General features: G+C 31.6%; 2 protein-coding genes across 3 annotated transcripts in view; one reads left to right on the forward strand and one right to left on the reverse strand.

Moving 5' to 3' along the window:
* Nucleotides 1-164: 164 nt before the first annotated feature.
* On the reverse strand, nt 165-1,306 carry LOC114344097 (uncharacterized). Its single transcript, XM_028294954.2, has one exon. It carries the CDS (start codon nt 1,188-1,190, stop codon nt 297-299), a length of 894 nt encoding a protein of 297 aa, XP_028150755.1. The 5' UTR covers nt 1,191-1,306; the 3' UTR covers nt 165-296.
* Nucleotides 1,307-1,575: 269 nt separating this feature from the next.
* Nucleotides 1,576-23,383, forward strand: part of LOC114344080 (nucleoprotein TPR) — a 77,946-nt gene continuing 56,138 nt past the window's right edge. The window contains exons 1-5 of one of the 2 annotated variants that reach the window (XM_028294935.2): nt 1,576-1,903; nt 8,817-9,160; nt 10,180-10,611; nt 16,452-16,635; nt 18,360-21,438. In XM_028294935.2, the coding sequence (XP_028150736.1) occupies nt 1,747-1,903; nt 8,817-9,160; nt 10,180-10,611; nt 16,452-16,635; nt 18,360-21,438 (4,196 nt within the window). In that variant the 5' untranslated portion in view covers nt 1,576-1,746. The remainder of the gene's footprint in view (nt 1,904-8,816; nt 9,161-10,179; nt 10,612-16,451; nt 16,636-18,359; nt 21,439-23,383) is intronic. The other variant, XM_028294943.2, reaches the window with a different exon arrangement.

Below are 23,383 nucleotides of genomic sequence, written 5' to 3' on the forward strand. Positions count from 1 at the left end.
GAAGCATTGCTTCCATGGACCGCACGCCCCTGCTCAATAGGAAGATAGCAAAAACAATAGAACAACAACCTACTAGAGGCACATTAAAAAACAAGTCATGTCTACACAAAAATAAGTCCATATTCAGAGTTAAAAATGCTTTTGACTCATAACATAAAAGATAATTATTTTATAAAAATATATTTCAACTTAAAACAAAAGGAAAGTACAATAAAAAAATTGTATATAAAATATAGAGATATAATTAAACTTATTCGTACACGTTATTATAGTTACTTTAATTATTACAATTATAATCAGCTTTTCAAAGAACTACACAGCATCTTTTTCTTTTCTAAAGCACCTTTATACAAAATATATGATTTTAATATATCATCGTATTGCTTTCCAGCTATGGCTTTATATTTCTGCTTCAATTCGGATAAATCTTCTATATCTTTCCGACAGTCCCTTTGCTGGAGTTGTATATCTTTGATCAGTTCCCTGTAGGCTCTTAACGAACACTTGGTTTCAGTAAAGATTTCAGCTCGACACTTCTCTTGCACGATAATACATTTTAAATAGTTAATTTTTTCTTCTACCTGACATTCTGCAATTTTTTGTTCCATAGTTTTTGGAAGATCTACTGTCCTCGTGTGCGTTATTTCTTCTAATAATTTGTGTAAATTTAGTAGGTTGTTTATGTACTTTTCTTGTTCTACGATTACCTTATTTTTATATTCTAAAAGAATTTTATCCTCTTGGCTTAGTTGAATCGAACCCAATTCTCTAATACTTTCTAATAATTCAGTCCACTCATTATGCTGCGCTGCAAGGTCTTCAACTTTTTTTGTCGATTTTAATTTAATTAAATTCCTCAGCAGACTACTTTCTGAGTAAGTTAACACTGTAATGTCCTGGGCAACACCTAACACATTAGATTCATTTTCTTCTAAAGATTTATTGTCAATTGATAAAGTTTGCTTCAAATTTTCACTTAATATTATGTCTTTTACTTTACTTTTCAACTTGGCATCCGTATGATCGTCGTAAACAACATCTTCAAGTAAATCATATAAAATTTTTTGTTGGAGGTATTTGCTCTGTTCTAGTTTTAAAAATTCCATACGATCATTCACCTCTTGTTCTTGGGCATTAGTACTAACAGTATTGAACGTATTATTACTGTTAAAGTTTATTACATTAGACATTACGAATTTTTAACTCAGTATAATTAAAAATATATAAACATTATACTGCCAATTGACATTTTAAAAATAGCATTTTCATTTTGATCTTTCGTTTCGTTCGAATTCTGACATGTGACATTTACCGGTTCGTATCTGTTGTTGTTTAGGCAATTTTTCTCATTTAGCTCAGAAATGGTGATAATTTTTCTTCTATTTTGTATGAGTTACACCACTTTTTATAATAATAATTAAATTTCTGTATACGTAAATAAAAATAATTACATGTAAAAGTGGTTATTTCTGTACAGCTAAATTAATTATATCAAAAATATTTTGACGAAAATTCAAATTATTTAGTTGGCAATACTTTATCTGGTAGTTTTGTGTTTTTTCTATTGGCGACACTATTTCTACTCTAACTTGCCGGCATGTTGGCGTCAGAATGTTTTCTCGTTCATTTTGATCTACGTTAGGCCGTTGCATTTTCAAAGCGTAAATTCTAATCAATCCCATAGTTTCAGTGACCAGTGAATTATGTTCTAAAGGTTCTTTAATAACGTTTCAAACAAACTCTATAATGGAAGACTCTTTCGTTTTTGGTAGTGTTCTTAGTGAAGAAGAATGGAAAGTAGTTCCAGTAGATCTAGGAAAAAAAATCATAAAGTTTGTGACTGAAAATTTCGATGACTTAATCAAAGGCAAAGCGTTATTGGAAACAAAATGTTGTAATTTGGGTATGTAGTGTAAGGTTTTATATAAATTTGTAACATAAGCAGCATAGTTAATTGTCTTACCAACTTGCAAAAATTAGGGTCATTAGAAACTAAAATTATTGTTAATATGCTCTTTATTGAATTTATCATTAAAATATCATTACCTTTTTCGGATTGCTTGTATCTTTTAGGTTTGTCTAAAAAGATTTGATTCTAAAATGTTCATCAAATAAAGTACTTATCCACCCCAACCAACTGTTAAAACCTATCATTAAACTGTTAAAATAACTGTTAATTTAGCAATAATTTAATTAGTGTCTAGTTATGAACCGAATCTCAATTTCATATGTTTGCATAATCAAGAATGAAGTCACTTTTATCTATTACTATTTTTTTGGTTTGTAGAAAGTTAAAAAATAGTCACTTAGTTCTGCAATGATGGTTATATCTCATATGCATGTATTTTGATACTTCCAATATCTAGTTATTTTATCATATTTTCTTTATCATTATTGTTTATTTGTTTTTCTAATAGCCACAAGTAATTTTTTTATCATATTTTGATAATCTAGAAATCTTGACAATCAAGATATTGATGAATTGTGATCAGTTATAAAGATTGGTAGTACTTTTAAAAGATAAATTAGATAAGGAAGCAAAGAGAATAGGGCTAGCGATAAATCAGCACAAAACAAAATACCTACATGAGGATAGGAAAGGACAACACAACTTAGAAATACCTAAAGTTTGTTTTTAAACCAAGATGAGTAAACTAAAAAGACAGATTCACCCAAGAAAGTCACTAGAAATATCACCAAATACATCATATTTTTTGGTTTATCATATCAGCATTTGACAAATATAAATATTATAAATCCATAAGTATTATAAAATATTATAATCCAGTAATCCATAAATATTATACAGTGGAACCCCAATAAGTCGGCCCCCGATAACCCGGAAGTCCGGCTAACTCAGACAGATTTTCATCAGACAAACATTTCAACAATTCAAAATAAAAATGTATGTAATATAATATTTGAGACTGGTATACTGGTACCTGTTTACATAAACAAGGGAGATATACAACAATGTACAAACTACAGGGCTATAAAACTGCTTAGCCACACCATGAAAATATGGGAAAGAGTAATTGATAGATGGATACTTGGCTTTATGCAGGGCAGATCAACAACAGATGCATTTTTCATTATAAGGCAGTTGATGGAAAAATACAGGAGTAAAGAAACAAACGCTCATATGGTATTCATTGATCTTGAGAAAGCATATGATAGACTTCCTCGAGAGATTCTATGGTGGGCACTCAATAAGAAAGGAGTCCCTGGTGAATATGTAAAGATTGTGAGGGATATGTATGAGGGAGTAACAACTAGTGTTAGGACAGGTGTGGGAGAGACTGATAAATTTCATGTGAAAGTAGGATTGCACCAATGCTCTGTGCTTAGTCCGTATTTATTCTCATTAGTTTTGGACCAGATAACAGCGAAACTACAGGGTAACATTCCATGGTGCTTAATGTATGCTGATGATGTCGTGTTAGTAGGAAATAGTGAAAGAGACTTAGAACAAAAACTGGAACAGTGGAGGCAAGCTCTGGAGGAAAAAGGTTTAAAACTTAGTAGGACAAAAACAGAGTATTTGGAATGTTCATTTAAAGATGGAGTTACTACAAATAAAATGGTATCTTTGGATGGTGAACTGATTGTAAAAAGCAATAGTTTTAAGTACCTGGGATCGGTATTACAGAGTAATGGAGAAATAGATGGAGATGCATGCAGTAGAATTAGGGCTGGATGGATGAAGTGGAAAGAAGCGAGTGGTGTGTTGTGTGACGGAAAAATTCCAATGAAGCTGAAGGGAAAATTCTATAAAACACCCATAAGACCAGCTATGATGTACAGAACTTAATGTTGGGCAGTGAAGAAGAAAGGGGAACAACGAATGCATGTGGCAGAAATGATAATGCTTAGATGGATGAGTTGAGTGACAAAGAAGGATAAAATTAGAAATGAGTATATTAGGGGAAGTCTAGGTATGGCACCAATTGATGCCAAAATGAGAGAGCATAGGTTAAGATGGTTTGGTCATGTTCAACGTCGAGACGTTAATCACCCAATATGAAGAATAGCTGAAGTGCAGATTCCTGGAAGGAGTAGGAGAGGAAGACCAAAGAAGACCTTGGGGGAGACGATAAGGCAGGACGTGTTGGTAAAGGGGATTGACATTGATATGACCCAAGATAGAATTGTGTGGAGAAATGCAATTAGGGAAGCCGACCCCGCATAGGGATAAGACAAAGAGAATGATGATGATAATATTTGAGAGGTAATGTGTATTGTTGTAATTTGAACTATACGATAATAAAAATGACTCATGGCACACAGCGGCATGGCAGAGTGACGTTCATTGTATTGAATTATCGGAAACAACAGGCACCTGTAGTAGTATTCCTTTATTTATTTCATTCAAACTGTCTTAGTATTGTTTAAAAAAGACTAAAAGACTATTTAAAAAATTATTTTTTAAACAATGGTCTTAGTCTTCACTGTTCTAAAATAACATAACATGGTTCCGATTGTGACTGTATTGTGTGTAGTACAGTCTTGTATTGTTCGCTTCTGTTTGCTTAGGTTTGTGTTTACGTGTTTTTAGTAATTTATATGTGTCCTGTGACTGTGCATATATATTTCATGTTATTTCAATTATAACGGAGTTTATCTGTAAGTACAGTAATACCCCGTACTTACGCGATAGGTGGGACCAAGCGATAACCGCGTAAGTCAAATTCGTGTAAGTCGGGTGTAATTTCGCATATGTATGTATATAAACTATTTTTAATTGGGACCGGAAGCTAAGCAAAATAGCATATACAAATATAAAATTTTGATGTAGAAGGCTGCATAAAATCTAACAAACAGACAACTCAAAGATTTGTTTTCTCCCGCAAAAATTCTTCATAGCAGGCTAATAATTTTTTTATCCCTTGTTTGGTAGAAGAAATGCGATCTTTGTTATAGTTTATATTTTCTAAAATTTGTAAGCCCTTTTCAATTAAACTGAGACTTCAAAGTCTTCAAAGACTTGAAACTGGAAAATATTTGCAGAAAATAATTTGAAAAAATAATAAAAAAAGTGAAGGCTGATAATGTGATTATACAAGGTTAAGTTCTATCTATCTATTGCCCTTCATTTGTCCAAAGTTGAACGTAGGCCTACCCTAAAAAAGGCCTATGACTTGCCTAAAAATGATAAAACAACCATCGGGACATTTGCAGACGACACTGCTATTTTTGTCAAGCATGACGATCCTATTGCAGCAACACAAAATCTCCAAGAGCATCTAAACTCACTTGAAATATGGCTGAAGAAGTGGAAGTTTAAGGTAAACGAAACAAAATCATCCCATATAACATTCACTCTCCGGCTCCGGACTGGAACCTGCCCACCAGTAACCATCAATCAAATAAAAATACCACAAAGTAATCAAGTCAAATATCTAGGGCTACACTTTGACAATAAACTCAACTGGAAACACCATATAACAAAGAAAAGAATGCAACTTGACCTGAAAACCAAAGAACTTTACTGGCTCATTGGAAGAAAATCCCATCTTTCAATAGAAAACAAATTGCTAATATATAAAGCAGTGATAAAGCCATTGGACTGTGGGGCTGTGCTAGCAAATCCAATACTGTGATTATCCAGAGAGCGCAATCCAAGATACTTCGAGCAATAGTTAATGCACCATGGTATGTATCAAACCAAACTCTACACACAGATCTAAAAATTCCATATGTAACCGAAGTCATCCGAGAAAACAACAGAAAACACCACAACAAACTAGAAGACCATCCTAATCCACTACTTCATCCACTACTGCAACCTGTCCACAATAGAAGACTCAGAAGAAGCTGGCCCTCCGACCTAAGAGGTAACTGAGGAAACATCGCTGGATGTTTACCTCTCCACGTCACCACATTTACAATAATATAATTTAATGTAAGACCAACAAATTGACTTATAGATGTTTGTTTTATATCTGATTGTCAATAAAGGGAGATAATAAAAAAAATATTGTTCAGTAAAAAGTTACACCATTTTGAGCGTCCGGTTTGGGGGGGAGATGGGAGAGAAGTCGGTAAATTAGTAGTTTCGTTACGTTTTTCGTCAATATTTCTAAAACTATGTTTAAGTGTAAACAATGTTCTATTGTCCTTTTCATGAGCATTTTTCAGTGCGTAACAAATGATAGGAAAAAGGGTAAGTCCATGATAATACACATTTATGACATTTATTCTAACATGACATTTTAGTTAAATCTGACAGCTGTCACATTTTATTTTCAATTTGAAATAAAAACAAATCAAATGTGTTTCTTGCATTTATAAAATGGTATTTTCTTTGATTTGTATAGTCTTATAAATTATACAGATTATATTTGTAATATTATTATCTAATTAAAAAAAAATTATTATTTTTATTATGGCGCCATCTATCGACAACCAGAATAACTAGAATAAATGTTGTAAATGTCTGTAAGAACGTACGTGCCTTTTTTTCTCTCACATGAGAAAAAGAATACATAAAATTTAAAACAAAAATGGTCCTATCCATAATTGTTATAAAATCAACGGTTCCAGAGTTACGGAGGGTGAAATGTGGAGGTTTTCGATACTTTTTATATTTTTTGGGCAATTGATGATGATTTTGGGTGGTGAGGTTAACGTTTCTTCAAGGGCTTATCACTAACATACCATCGACCAATGAAATAGCAAATACTGTTAAAATAATTTCTTTCAATCAGTAAAAATATTATAAATTGCCCAAAAAATATAAAAAGTATCGAAAACCTCCCCTTTTCACCCTCCGTAACTCTGGAACCGTTGATTTTATAACAATTATGTATAGGACCTTTTTTGTTTTAAATTTGATGTAGAACATTTTTGTATAGAACATTGTTTACGTTAAAGCATATTTTTAGAAATATTGACGAAAAACATAAAAAACTACTAATTTACCGATTTCTCCCCCATCTCTCCCCCCAAACCGGACGCTCAAAATGGTGTAACTTTTTACTGAACAATATGTGGACCATATAGAACAATTTTGTGTTGGAGGAAAACTTTTACTTTGAATGTCTGGGTTAGGCCTTTATTTGGACCAATTATAATATACTATCTCTGTAAATTTGGAACCGTTCATTTTAGAAGGATTATGCATAGGACCTCTTTTATTTCAAATTTAATGTAGAATATTTTTGTATAGAAGGTTGTTCATGCTAAACTGCATAGTTTTAGAATTATTGACGAAAAACGTAAAAAACTATGAATTTACCAATTTCTCCCCCCTCTCCCCTCTAAACCCGATGCTCAAAATGGTGTGACTTTTTTCTGAACATTATGTGGACCATATAGAACAATTTCGTGTTGGAGGATAACTTTCACTTTGGATGTCTAGGTTTGGATCTAGTTATACCATACTAGTAGGCGGTGCTGGGTATAAGGTCGCCTGCAAAACTAGTGTAGGTGTCCTTATTTTTTTTAAATTAGTATTTTGTATAACACTATGGTCTGTTGTTAAACCAAGAGGAGTAATTCAAATTTACCATGCCATAATGCTTGTCTGTAATTGGTCCAACCTCATGCAATATTACTCCACTGTTATAAAATTTTGACACTAATGACATTTATGAAATTTTGACATTACTGGCATTTCATAGGTTAATAAAGTTATATAGTCGGTTCTCTAAACGCAAACACAACTGGCTAGGGATTTTAGTAAGTAATTTTGCCAATTTGGTAAAATTGGCAAAAAAATAATTACTAAATAGTTAGTAATTTTGCCAATTTTGGCAAAATTGGCAAAAAAAAAAAATTACTAAATAGTTAGTAATTTTGCCAATTTTGGCAAAATTGGCAAAAAACAAAAAAATTACCTATTAAAATCACTAGTCATTTGTGTCTGAGTTTAGCGAACCGACTATATCAGCGATTTTTTGTGCTTTCTGCATTATTCCTTATTTCTTAGATTTTTAGTCTACTTTTATATAAAAAAAAAAACAGTTGTTTTAGAGCTCTTTAGTGACATATTAGTTTAATATAATTTGTATGGATTCTCAAAAAAGATGTATTTGGTGATTTTCCTAGTGACTTTCTTGGGTGTGAATCTGTCTTTTTAGTTTACTCCTCCTGGTTTAAAAACAAACCATAGCAGAAAAAAGCTCATTTTGGCACCTCCCAAACAGGGTCATGCACCTTGCAAGCCTGTTATAGCTGGCCCTGCCCTTCTCCATAATCAAAGGCATAACATTGTTTTAAAAGATTTACTTAATTTTTCTTTTACTTATGGATGTCCTGGGAAATTGAGCATCCGAGAGGCCTTTCTGCTACGATGACACTTTAATATGTGTGGTGCTATATGCCTTTCTCCCTGATTTATCCTTTTTTTGTGAAAACTCAGAATTGCCTCTTCTCCAAATGTGTGCCCGCCCAGTGATCCTGCTTACCTCGCCAGCCCACTATTCTGAGGGTCTAGCCACCAAGCCTGTGCCTCACAGTGCACAGCCACATCGCTCAGGAGTCACAGGCGTTCCACCTGGGGTACCCATGGAAAAAGGCTGTCAACTTAATTTTTCAAGATGCTTATGATAGATTAGGTACATAGAAGCATTAGGGAAATAATAAACAACAATAATAAAATTATGAATCATTTCATTGGCTATAAAATATTTGTAGTTCATTCCAACAATATGGTTAACATAAATGATTAAACATTTTTAAAGGAAAAAGCACTATCTTGAATATGCTTTTAAAAACCTTAATTACCCATATCTGTTATTTCATTTAAAATGTATTTTTTAATAAATATTTCGCATAAATATGCACAACATGGTTTTATTTACATTTTTTTTTAGAAAAAAATGATAAGGATTTACATGATGTCCTAGAAAAAGCAGAATTAGAAAATAAAACACTTAAATCAAAATTAGAAGTAGCTGCAAACACTATAAATGAACATGAAACCCAATTGTCTAATCTAGCTGCAGAACTAACCAAATTACATGCAAAATGCAATGCTTTTGAAGCCGAAACGGCCGAATTTCGTCATCAGAGGAACAAAGCTGTTGACGAAAAAGATGAACATCTTAGAATGATAAATAGACGAAATGGAGAAATCGAGAGACTCCAAGCCGATTTAAAAGATTCCACAAAGAAGTTGGAATCTGCTATTTCAGCGAAATGTGAAGCATTAGCTCAGGTATATTTTATAATTTTTTTTTCAATACTTTACTATTTTTATGATTTTTATTACTCATGCATTTTCTGTTGATTTTTAACATGATAACTTCTAAATATCTTTTATTTAATTATTAGGTCTGTAATATCACATTACTTGTTTATGCTGTTAATTGTTTAATTATGATAATTAATTATCTTGGTCTGTTGTTAAAAGTCTCAAGTTCTAGTTTGTTCTCTTTCCTTTTTTTATGTAACTTCTTGTCCTTCCTCAGCATTTTTCTTTTCTTGTGATTGTCTTGTTACTATTCTTTGTTGTGCTTGGCTTTTCCTTCAGCCCATTCTTCATCAAACCCTTAATAATTCTTCTCCCTTAACTGTCCCAGTTAATATACTGATGTATGTCATTCTTGCCTAACTTGTTTTAAATATTTCTCTAATCTTCCGCTTAATGTGGATTTCTAAGCTTTTCGCATATTATCTCTGTTTTACTACCTCCCTTCTTTTTAAAATTGAATATTCTTGCTCTTAGTTTGATTTGTACTAGGAAGTGAGTTTGGATTTGCATTCAATGGTTCATGATTCATGACATCCGACATCTAAAGTGCTGAGAAGTTGATTTGGTTGACTGTATTCCTGGTGATCTTCATATATCTTTGTATATGTTCTTATGTTGAAGAACTGTACTTGCTACCATTGTATTAAGGAATGAGTTGTCAATATGACCCCATATCATTAGATTCAGTGTTGAATAGAGTCAATTTTTCAATAGTTGGGCTATAGCTTTCTTCTTTAGTCTTTCTGTCTGATTTTTTTTTCATTTATATCACTTAAATGAACCCGAATATATGTTTACTCGAGTGATAGCTACAATAGAATGTATATTCACTATTTTCCATTATGTTCACATACATTTTTTTCACATGAAACCCTTTTATGGGTTGATATTTTATGCTAGGCTTTTTCTAGATTCATTTTGGTATAATCACTTTTTTAATTTTTTAAATGCAATATATTTTTGTATATATTTTTATTTTATAGATTGAAGAAGTTGCTTCAATGAAAACAAATATAGAATATCGTGAAAAAAGAATGGAACAAGAAAAGGCACTATATAACAGCCAAATAGAAAGTCTACAAGAAGAACTAAATAAGAAAACTGAAGAACTACTTAACTCGAAACGTGACAACTCATCAACTTGTGTTCAACTGGAAACTAAACTTATTCAGAAGACACAGGAACTGACTGTAGCAACAGAACAGATTAAATCTCTCAACGATATTAACACTAACTTGACCGCGAGAATTGAAGAACTTTCTCAAAAAATTGCGAATCTAAGGGATGAAGAAGCTAAGGTTAATGAGTCATATGTATTTGAAATTGAAGCTAAAACTAAAATGGCTAATGCCTTTAAGTCTAGATATGAGGAACTAGAACACCATTCTAAAACGCTGGAAGATGCTGTTACAGAGGTAGGTCATAGAATTTTATTTCTCTCTATTTTTAATTTATATTTGTCATATAATTATCCAGGGTGTTTGGTAACGAATGGGCCATAGCTTAACCTTAGATTCCTGAGCTTAAAATAGGTCAATTTAAGCTAACTTACTTTGGTACGGAAGTTGATAATATACCGAAATACAGGGTGTCAACATTAAACTTTTATTTTATTTATTTGGTAAGCGAGGGTTTTTTGGGATGAGAAATTTAAATTCGCCACCAAAATCTATGTATTACCCAGAGGGCATATTCAAACACCCTGTATAATTGTAAATTTTTGTAAAATTAACAAATAACCGAAAATAATTTGTTAATATCCATAAGTAACGAAAACATTTAAAAAAGTTTTTAATTTGAAAAAATTGTTCTTTATAAAAAGTTCTGTCAGGACTAAAATCCAAAATGCAATCATAGGTTTTCACATCTTTTATGCATACACATGGTTTGTCAAAAAATATGAATGTTGCTTAAGAATAAAATATTAAGTTTAAAAAATTCAAAAATAAAGTTCCCAAGATCCCAAAAGTTTATAGTAATTAAAAATAAAAATAAAAATAAAATAAAATAAAAAATAATTTTATTTCAAGAAAAAATCAGTTTACATGCAAAAACTTAGATGCTAAGTACACGATGAACATATTGTTTGTGTGTGTACTTATTCTATTTATTATAATCAATAAAATTAATCTAATGGAGGTAACTGATTAATAAGAAAACAAGAGAAAATTCACTTAACCTAATAAAGATTTACAAAAGACTATGTCTATGTTCTATAAAGTTTTACATTATTACTAGAATATGTTATTTATTTTTATATTTTTTATCCAGCTAGAAAGTGATTTCTTTATCTTAATAAATTTTTTATTTTTAAATTCTTGAGGTAAAGAGTTAAATATTTTTGGAGCTGTGAAGAGTAAGCTTTTTTGAACAGCCGTGTAATATATTGGTGTAGTAGTCGTTAACATATTATTAGTAGTAAATCTAGTTAGAAATTGATGGTTTGAGCTGGGTTTTGGTAACTTATTATTACAATAGAGTCTGACAATGGTTTTAATATAAAGTTGAAAAATCTGCATTACATTTGCTTCTATAAACAAATCTTCTGAAGAAAAACATTTCTTTTTAAATAAAATGATTTTTAAAATTGTTTTTTGTGTTATTATTAAGGGGGATAGAACGTTAGAATAACCTGCACCCCAGGTACATATTCCATTTGTTAGGATAGATTCGACTAGGGCTTTATATATATTTATGATAGTATCCTTTGTTAAACATTTTCTTAAAATGTAAAATTTGTACATAATTTTTCTTAATTTACCACAAATATATTCAATGTGAGGTTCCCACTTCATGTGTTTGTCAAAAAATACTCCTAAGTATTTAATTTTATCAACAACTTTAATAGTTTGACAATCACATTTTTTGTGATCCTTACATGTGTATTTATGTACTTTAAGAGCTAAAATTTCTGGTGACGTGGCTTCATTCATTGTGAAGCACATAAAGTGGGACTTCTCGATATTCATTGAAAGCAGACTGACATCAAACCAACTTTTAATTTTTGCCATGATTTCCTCTGCTATGGTAAGAGTTTTTTCCCAAGTGCTCTCACAAACAACAATGGCTGTGTCATCTGCATAGCATATAATATTAGCCTCTTTGAGAACTGAAAATAAAAAGTCCATGTATAACACAAAAAGCACTGGACCCAAAACCACATTAAAATATGCAATTACTTTAGGGTCATTGATCAGTAGGGTAAAGTTGAATAGATCCGCTATAGTAATAGATAGCAATAAAAGTTAATAACAAAAATTGTAACCAACTTTGAGCTTCACATTTTAAAATTAATTAGAATGTTACAGGGTGTTCGATAACATCGTGGCAGTCCAAACTTATGTTTTTTTAAATGGAACACCCTATATTTTATTTTATATTCGTAATCTTCTTAACTTCCCTATTACAAAAATATAAAGGTCTGTTATGTTATACAGGGTATTTACAAAGTTATAACCAATTTTCTACGAAAATCGTAACAAGTTCAGCTCCCTGTATAAATAAAAATAAGCACAACAGCAATGGTTTATTGGTACCATATTTTTTTGTTGATTGTAAAATTTTTTAAGAATGGTCGATATTGCTAATTTGCTTTATATCGAATACAGGGTGAGTCAAAACGCAAGTACATTATTTTCTCAGTAATTTTAAATGGAACACCCTGTATTTTATGTAACTATCGAAAAGTACCGTTACTGTACTTTAATTTTTGTATAGTATTCCCTATGTCTAAATTAATTAGTTTTTGAGATATTTTCATTTTTCAGAGCAAATTATTAATTAGGGGTATAAATCTTTTCAAATTTTAAGTAAGCCATGATTAATTTTGTTAAAACTGATAATTTAAGATTACTGATTATCAATCCGGTAATCAATGTAACAGTGTAGCAAATAAAGAAAGAAAAATAATTTATTAGTAATAAATTTTACAAAAAAACCCAACAACAACGTACAACATTTTTGAAACAATTAAAAACTACTTTTGTATGTTAATGTAACAAATAATGAAAGAAAATAATTTATTAGTCATAAATTTTACAAAAAAAGACACAAACACAAAATGCAACATTTTGTGAAAACAATTAAAAACTACGTTTGCATGTAAATGTAACAACTTAACAAATAAAGAATGTAAAATAATTTATCAGTATAAAATTTTAGAAAAAAAAAACATGAACACAAAATACAATATTTTTGAAAAAATTAAAAGTTACTTTTAGTAAAATATTTTATTTATTTAATTACATAAGGTGTTCAAAATGAGTTGAGTGAATGAGTTATTTACACTACGAAGCATTTGTAAACTAACACTTCGAAATACACTTTGTATTCTATTTTTCATCTCATCCCTTGTTGTTGAGGCATTTTATAACCTTCATTCTTAACGTAACCCCAAAAAAATCAGTCCGGTTTATTAAATTTTGGTGATCTGGGTGGACACATTACTGGTCCATTGAAAAATGAAAATATCTCAAAACTAATTAATTTAGACATAGGGAATACTATACAAAAATAAAGTACGGTAACGGTACTTTTCGATAGTTACATAAAATACAGCGTGTTCCATTTAAAATTACTGAGAAAATAATGTACTTGCGTTTTGACTCACCCTGTATTCGATATAAAGAAAATTAGCAATATCGACCATTCTTAAAAATGTTTACAATCAACAAAAAATATGGTACCAATAAACCATTGATGTTGTGCTTATTTTTATTTATACAGGGAGCTGAACTTGTTACGATTTTCATAGAAAATTGGTTATAACTTTGTAAATACCCTGTTTAACATGATAGACCTTTATATTTTTGTAATAGGGAAGTTAAGATTTCGAATATAAGATAAAATATAGGGTGTTCCATTAAAAAAAACCTAAGTTTGGTCTGCCACGATGTTATCGAACACCCTGTAACATTCTAATTAATTTTAAAATGTGAAGCTCAAAGTTGGTTACAATTTTTGTTATTAACTTTTATTGCTATCTATTACTATAGCGGATCTATTGAGCTTTACCCCACTAATCAATCACCCTGTATACTGTTATATTTATGGCAGGGGTCGGCAACCATTTTCAGACAGCAAGCCATTTTCAAAATAATTTTTTTTGCCAACAAATGTAAAATTACAATTAATTTAAATAGTGCTTTTATATCATACAAATATAAATTACATTTATACTTAACTTAATGTTCTAATTTCAAGACTGATTTGTCAACTACTGTTACTGTTATTGTCTTTGTTCTAGGATAAGTTGTATTTGTCAATTTCAAAATGTTCTAGCTCTCAATTGTTAAATGAGAGCAAGTAATTTTATTCTTTATTATTGTTTGTTATGTATTTACCAATTTTGTACCTACTAGATCTTATTTTTCTAATTTGTGTGACATTTTAATTTAATTGTATCATGTACTAATGGACTTTGGTCCGTAAATAAATAATAAATAAATAAATAAATAATATTAAAAATTGTAAATAGAAAAAAATTATTTTTATTGACATGCTATAATATACATAGTTCTTCCGTTATATCTTTGCACTTGCATGGAATTATTTACTCACAGAAACTATAATCGCAAAATTAAACGGCTTGTTTATAGAAACCACGATAAGTTAAATAGGAATAAATAATGTGGCATGTCTTTGGTACCCTGTTTAATATTAATTTTGACATTTATCATTTTCAGTGACAGTGACATTAGCGCAATAATTGTTGTGTTTATTGGAATTTATAACTTATATTGTGTTTATTTTATAAAGTTATATTGTGTTAAATATATTATAACATAATTAAATATACAATATAACTTTATAAAATATGTCCACTAATAATAGCCTTTTCCTAATTATTACATTGACAGTATATATCAATATTACATATTAACATATTATGTTTCACTTAATGTTTTGATTTCACTTGTTTGCAAATGAATCATGACATTTGTGCAAAGATACAGTGCGGTGGAATAAGTGTTGCCCCCCCTGTTAACTTGTTTATTTTAAGAATATAAACAAAACGCTCGGACAGGTCGATTTTTAAACTAACCACAGTATATTATAGCATCAACGTTTCGAACTTTACATGATACCTCTTCAGATGACAGCCATAACTTTGATTTTTTTAAATGGTAAAGTACATCATGTGACACCTCATTTAACAGCTTTTGAAATACTGATTTCAAAAATGTATAATACTTTAATCCTTTTTGAGATCGTAGGCGCAAAATTTCGGTCGAACATTTTTTAAACGCATTTATTTTTTTCGAATTTTGAGAAAACTAATAAGTATTTTTGAAAAATTTAAACGCAGAATGAAAGATATTATTACCGAGGGCTGACAGTCCCTTAGAATAAACAAAAAGTTTATTTTGAATGATATATTTGAAATTAAAAATCACACTAAATTTTCTCTTTTTTCACCACTGTGACTTATTAAAATAAACATTATAGGAGTTCTCAGGGACTTTGGACCATCGAGAATACTGTAATATTTCATTCTGCGTTTAAAATGTTTCAAAAATATTTATTAGTTTTTTCAGGATTCGAAAAAAATGATTGCATTTAGAAAGAATTCGACCGAAATTTTGCGCGTACGCTCTCAAACAGGATTAAAGTATTATACATTTTTGAAATCAGTATTTTAAGAGCTTTTAAATGAGGTGTCACATGATGTACTTTCCCATTTAAAAAAATCAAAGTTATGGCTGTCACCTAAACAGGGATCGTGTAAAGTTTGAAACGTTGATGCTATAATATACTGTGGTTAGTTTAAAAATCGACCTGTCCGAGCGTTTTGCTTATATTCTTAAAATAAACAAGTTAACAGGGGGGGAAGCAACACTTATTCCACCGCACTATATAATGGAACAACTATAACAATAATGTCAGAGAAGAAAACTTTTACAATTCTTAATAGTGCCGGACTAGTGAGATTTTACTGTATATACAAAATTTCAAACTATGTATTTTGATATTTTGTGTAGCACAAGCACAAGCCAACTTATTTTCGGAAGGGATAAAACATTATATAGAGATAAAGCATAAAAGTTATTATTAAATGCACTGATGAGTGATAATATTATTCTAACAAATAAATGACAAAAATTACAAAAATCATGCTATTTTCTACTAGACTAGATTGATCTCAAACTATCATCATATTGTTCATTGTCTGTTGTGCATGTACAGTTGTGTATTTTGGCAAATTGTATTTTCACAGTCTGAAATTGGGGACATATTGTGAAAACTTTTTTTTTAGTTACAACAAGTATTGAAAAATGCCACTGAGCAATATGGAGAATTGGAAACAAAACATAAAGAGTCTGAGTTGGCTAAAGAGGAGATTATTGCAAAGAAGAATGAATGCCTTGAGTTATTGAAAAAGGAATTAGAGACAGCCAATGAATTATTAGATAATTCAAGACCAATGCTCGATAGTGAAGGTAAGGAAAATTATTAAAGAAATTATGTTCAGGTATTTTATTGTGTCTTATAATCTTGTTTTTCAATGTTGTCAGTTAATCCGGCATTGCTGATCCAACATGTGTCAACAATTCATTTGGTGTCCCATCTTTACATGTAGCTTTTCTGATCTTTAGTTTTTCAAGCATTTTTTTGTACTTTTGTAATTTGACATTTGTAAAGTCATATTATACAGTCAAAACCGCTTATTGGAATAGCCTTCGTGCCAATCAAAAGTATTCCTATCAAAACAAATCAAATCAAATTTATTTAATCCCTTTACACTGTAAATATACAGATTGGATGTGTCAAAAAAATGTATAATAAGTATATAATAATAAGTAATAAGCTAAAACTAAAAATAATTACAATTACATATAATATAAAATATAGTGTGTTAACATACACAACATAATCAAAGTCAAAAAACAGATAACAATACAAAAACACTATACACTACACGCAGTTCATAAGGCCTGTCTTTAAATTCCTGAATGGAATAAAAACATCCATTTTCCAGTAATCTTTTAAGTTTTTTTTTTGAAACAGAGTTGTTGAGTTTGAGTTCTTTAATTGTTCTGGTAGCATATTATATAAAGCGATACCTGAGTTTAAAGTTGTCTTTATACCTGGTATTGTATGAATGTACATCCGAAAATTTCAACAAATTAAATCTCTTCTTAAACACATATGAAACTATTTTATAGATGTAAATAGATGGGACTGTTAAGATTTTAAAATGTCTAAAAGTATCTCGACATGAAGTTCGGAATGGTAAGTCGAATATTAGTCGAATCAGCCGTTTTTGAAGAACGAAAACTCACTGTATGTCGCTCGATTGGCCCCATACTATTACATTATATGAAATACCAGAATATGCATAAGAGTAATAAATTGATAATAATGTAATGTATTCCTGTCTAACATTTGTTTTAATGTCAACAGAAGTTAAAAGCAATTGTTTAATTTTTTACAAGTAATATTTATTTGTGGTACCCAAGACAAACTGCTATCTAAGGTTGTTCCTAGAAACTTTGCTGACTTGGTTTGTGTTACTAAAACATTATTAAACAAAAAACTACAGTTCGGTGGACATCTTTGAATAGTGTTGAAGTTGACGGAGATTGTTTTATCATAGTTTATCATGAGTTTGTTACTATGACACGATTTTGAAAATTCATTAAGAACAATGTTTATTTTCTCATTTAAACCTTTTTCTGTAGAATCACAGAGAATTATACACGTATCATCTGCATACATAAGGACCTTGCCTTTAGATATATAAGAAGGAAGATCGTTAATAAAAATAAAAAAAATAAGTGGACCTAAGACACTTCCTTGTGGGGTGCCCATGTCTATGTCATATGGGCTGGATAGTATATCATAAATTTTCACTATCATTTTCCTGTTTTTAAGAAAAGACATAAGCCAATCATTGAGGGGACCTCTAATACCTAAAGAACCCAATTTTTTGCTAATGAATACATGATCAACTTATCGAACGGCTTACTCAAGTCAAACATCAAGGATAACCAGGATATTCTAATAAGCGATCATTGGTTGCTATTAGAAACGTTTCGGGACCTCAAATTTCTATTCCTTAAACCGGGATATTCCTATAACGGGTATTCTAATAAGCGGGCTTGACTGTATACACATGTAATACATACATACCTTATTTAACTACATAAATGATTATTTTTAGGTATCTCACCAAACCAATCCTCATCGAAGCTTGTGAAGCCTGGTATGACCTATTCAGAGTTATATTCACGATATGTAAATGTTTCTAACAGATTAACTGAAAAGGAAGAAGAGTGTGCTAGATCAAACAACTACGTAGATGCAATCGTCAAAGAAATGGATTTCAATTTACCAAAAGTACGAAAAATGCAAGAAGACTATTCAGAAAGTTTAACAACTATAGATACCTTAAAGGATGCCAATGACCAATTATGCAGTGAAATACAATTACTTCGTGATACAAATGCTGAGTGCAAAAAAGCTGAGGGAATTCGAACACGAGAAAATGAAAGATTGAGAAATGAAGTCTCTGATTTATCACGACAAGTTGTTGTTTTGTTAAATGAGGTTGAGAACTCCAGAGTTGGGTCGTCTTCAACATCGACTGATAATGATTTAAGTGATAGTGTCAATTCAGCGGACATTATAAGCAAGAAATTAGTTACTTTCAATGATATCTCTGAATTGCAGACTAACAATTTAAAACTTCTGGCTTTGGTTAGAGAATTATCGGCTCGCCAAGAAGAAGTGGAGAGCCTCGACCCAGCTGCGATTGCCGCACTCAAACTTAAAGTAGAAGAACTTATGCAATCACAAGATGAACTACTCGAAGAACGTGAAAAGCAAACAAAAATGATGGTCACCCTCCGAAATCAAAAAGACATGTATAAGAACTTATACACTCAAGTTGTTAAGGGTGCTGGTGAAGAAATCCATATGTCTGATGTTTCTGAAAATGGGGAACCCAAAATCCGCACGGAAACCGAAACGCAGCTGGAAGAAAAGGTTCAAGAATATGAAGCTAAAGTTGAAAAATTAAAGCGAGATGTTGAACATTTGAAAGAAGAAAACGATATTTATCGTAAAGAAAAGTCAGCCAATGAAAAGATTTTGATTGATCAATTAGACAATATGCGCGGTGAGGTTAAGGAACTGACAAGATTAAATTGTAAACTGAGCGCTCGTGCGGAACATGACGAAGAAAAGTTCAAAGTATTCAACAACAACGTTGACATTTACAAGAAACAAATAACAGCATTAGAAAAGCAGAATAAGATTTATAGTGAGTCGATAATTAAGCATGAACAAGCAGCTACTTATTTGAAAAATGAAACAATACAAAGCCAAACGAAGCTTTCACGAGCAGAAGTTATGCTGGGCAATTTGCAAAAAGAAAATGCTTTGCTAAAGGATGCCGAACAACGTCTTCTCAAGGAAAGAGATTCGCTGAAGGTAAACTTCCATCAACAAAATCTTATGAAGACAAATATAGAGCTTATTAAAGCTTCTCTCGAACGCGCGGACGCGGAAGGCAAACTTAAATTGGAAAATAGACTTGATGAAGCTCATAGAGAATGTGCTACTCTACGCAGAAGACTGCAAGAAGAACAAGATCATTTTAGACAATTGTCCGATCATTTATCAGCTCAAAATAAAACCATCGAGAAGAGAGCAGAAGAAGAACGGGAGATAGCGGAAAAATTGCGCAAAGAAGTTGCGGAAGTTAGGGAAGATCTGATGGCTAAAGTAGCCCAAAATGAAGAGTTGGGTAAAAAACTTAAGAGTGAAATGTTTATGGTACCTGACGGTAGCGCTGAGACAAGAAGAGTAAGAGAATTAGAACAGCAGATCGCTGATCTACAAGCTGAAAATGAATCGTTAAAGAAGAAAATAAAAACTGCTAAAGAAGCTTCTGATGAATATTTCAAGGTTGCAGAGGCGTCGGAAAAACAAGTTAAAGATGCCATGGAGAGAAATGAATCGTTGATGCAAGAAGTAGATAAGCATAAAGCTCGCATACGAGAACTAGAAGAAAAATGCGCTGAACTGGAAGGCGAAATTTCTATACAGTTAGATGATCAAGATATTACGAATGCAGGAAAGAGCAAGTCCATGCAGCTTCAAGAGGAACTGAATATCAGAAATATGGATTTAAGGACAGCAAAACAACAATTAGAAACTGCTAGATCTGAAAATAGACAGTTAATTGAACAAATGAAAGCTGTTGAAAATAAATATGCACGAGAGGTTACCTTACACTCTGTTGATTTGCAGTCTCTTACTGCTATGAAAGAGGATCTTGATAATGCCTTAGGAGAAATTAATAAATTACAAAGCGAAAGACAGAAGGCTACTGAAGCTCTCGAACAATTTAAGGAGAATTGGGAAAAACAAGAACATTTGTTCCAAAACGAAAAGCAGGAGCTTAATGAGAGATTTAAAGATATGGATTCTCAGAATAGTCTTCTGCATGATCAAATACAAGCCCTCAATACACAGCTTGCACTCCTACAAGCCCAAGTCAGTGACAGTCAAACCCAAAATACATCTATCGGTGATACCTCCTTCTCGAAATCATTCACAGAAGATGAAACGAAATCGTCTGAACAACTTCTGAAGATTATTAAATATCTAAGACAAGAGAAAGATATCGCTGTAAGCAAAGCCGACATAGTTGAAGCTGAACATTCCAGATTGAAGACACAATTTGAAATGATTAAAAAGCAACTTGATGAGGCTAAAGAGTCTGTTGAAACGGAGAGGCAGAAAACGGAGATCTCTGTTGTATCCGCTGCTAAACATGCAGAAGTACTTCGTAAATTAGAAACTCTTAATGCCATCACCGACAGCAATAGAGCTCTAAGACAGGAACGAGATACTCTAGCTGCCCAATTAGCAGACCTCCAAAGCAAAGCAGAAACATTCGAAACTGAAGTCGAACCTTTGCAGGAGAAGAACAGAGAGCTCACAACAAAGGCTGACCAATTACAAAGTGAAAATATATCATTACGTGCCGAATGTACCAGATGGAGACAGAGGGCTAATATGCTTATTGAAAAGACGAACAGAACAAGTCCCGAAGATTGGAAGAAGTTGCAGACAGAACGGGAGACCTTATCCAAACAGTTGATAATTGAAAAAGCCAATATTACCAAGTTAACGGATGATGTTAACACATTAAAACAGGAGAAGAGTAATCTTGAGGAGAAACTAAATACTTTGAAGAACCAGAGTAGTCAGCAGCAAGAAGAAATAACCAGGTAATTTTTTTTATCAATATTATTGTAGATTAATATACAGCAATTTGTTCTGGAGTTTTGTCTTGTTTTCCCTCCCCTCCTCTCTTCTTTATCTTACTCTTACTCTTTCTATTTAGTTTTCTCTGCTTTCCACTCTACCATTTCACTCATAGTCTCTCTATTCCTCGCTTGTCTTTTTCTCCATTTTTAGGCATTTTCTCCTCTCTTCTCTATCTTATTCTTCCTGTCTTCTCTTTATATCAATTTTTCTCCCTTTCTAGGTATTTTCTCTATCGTATTCTTCACGTTTTTATTTCCTTCTCTACTTACCATTTCACTCTCATACTCCCTCTATTTCTCGCTTCTCTCTCGGTGAAGTTCTTAGGGCTTATTGTGGATAAGTCTCTAAAATGGAACTTGCACATTGATGCCTTACACAAAAAATTAAGTTCTGCTTGTTTTGCGCTAAGATCAGTTGCTACGGAAATGAATTTGTCAACATCTAGGACCGTTTATTATGCCCTTTTTGAGTCTCATCTTCGGTACGCGCTTCCATTCTGGGGTACGTGTTGTGCGACTCAATTTGAGCGTATTTTTAAACTACAAAAGAGAGCTCTTCGTTACTCCCTGAGACTCAATAGCAGAGATCATTGCCAAGAATTCTTTAAAAAATTTAAGATATTAACTCTTCCTTCTTTGTTTGTTTTTGAATCCGTTTGTTTAATCCGCAAACATGCATCAGAAGGTCCAGAGAGACCCACTCATAACTATCCCCTTAGAAACGTGGATCATAATCTTTATCTGCCAACCCCACGGTCTGAGCTGGTTAAGTGCTCTATACTATACAATTCGAGAAAAATGTACAATCACCTGCCATCTAACATCAAATCTATTGCAGCATTTCCCGCTTTTCGCAAGGCCTTGAAAGCTTATTTGCTGGAGAAAGCTTTTTATACAGTGAATGACTTTTTTATAAACGATTTGAATTCAGCAAATTGACTTGTAGGATTATTACTTTCGAGTACTTGTGTACATATTTGCAGCGGCATAGAACTTTTGATTTACTTTCCCTTTCCCCTTTCCTCGTTTGCCTTCTTTTTGCTCTGACGTTGTATACATATTGTTTGCAAAATTTTTAATTTTTTAATGTGTACTTAATAACTGTAAAATTATATTAAGTAGTATAACTCACGCCATTTACTTGGTGTCTGTTTCTGTTTTTGTTTTGTTTGTAGTTTTTTACTATTTTTTGTTTTTTATTGTATTTTTTATTTTGTATAAGCTTTGTCCACAAATTGCTAAAATTTTTTGACAATAAAGCATACCTTACTTACTTACTTACTCTTTTGACCGATTTCTGGCATTTTCCCTTAAAAAAAATAAATAAATAAAAAAATATCATTTTAATATCAACTTAACTTTGTCAGTGAAACGTGAAATTAAAACTTCAATAAAAAAATTATTTTATCATTTTTAGTTTGTTTCTAAGAGCTATTTGAAGAACTGAGATTTCACAAGATTTTCTCTTTCATGTTCTGTCTCCTTCTGTCATTCTCCAAATTTTTTGTCCCTTTGATTCTCCTTTTCCTTTTTTGTAGTGTTTTTCTCTCTCATCCTCTCTTTTCTATCTTATATCTGTCTTCTCTTTATATAGAATTTTCTCTACCTTTCACTTTCATACTCACTCTATTCGTCGCTTCTCTCTTTTGCTCCTTTTAACTATTTTCTCTTCCCTATCTTATTTTTCCTGTCTTCTCTTTCTAACTATTTTTTTCTACGTTCCACTCTACCATTTCACTTTCATATTCCCTTTATTCCTCGCTTCTATCTTTTGTTTCCTTTCTAGGTATTATCCCGTTTCTTCTCCATTCTTCCTGCCTTCTCTTTCTATTTATCTTTCTTTCCACCTTTTCATTTAAATCTCATTCCCTCTGTTTCTCGCTTCTCTGCTTTGCTCCCGCTTTAG

Source organism: Diabrotica virgifera, chromosome 7 (assembly GCF_917563875.1).
Source record: "Diabrotica virgifera virgifera chromosome 7, PGI_DIABVI_V3a".
Taxonomy (NCBI): Eukaryota; Metazoa; Arthropoda; class Insecta; order Coleoptera; family Chrysomelidae; genus Diabrotica; species Diabrotica virgifera.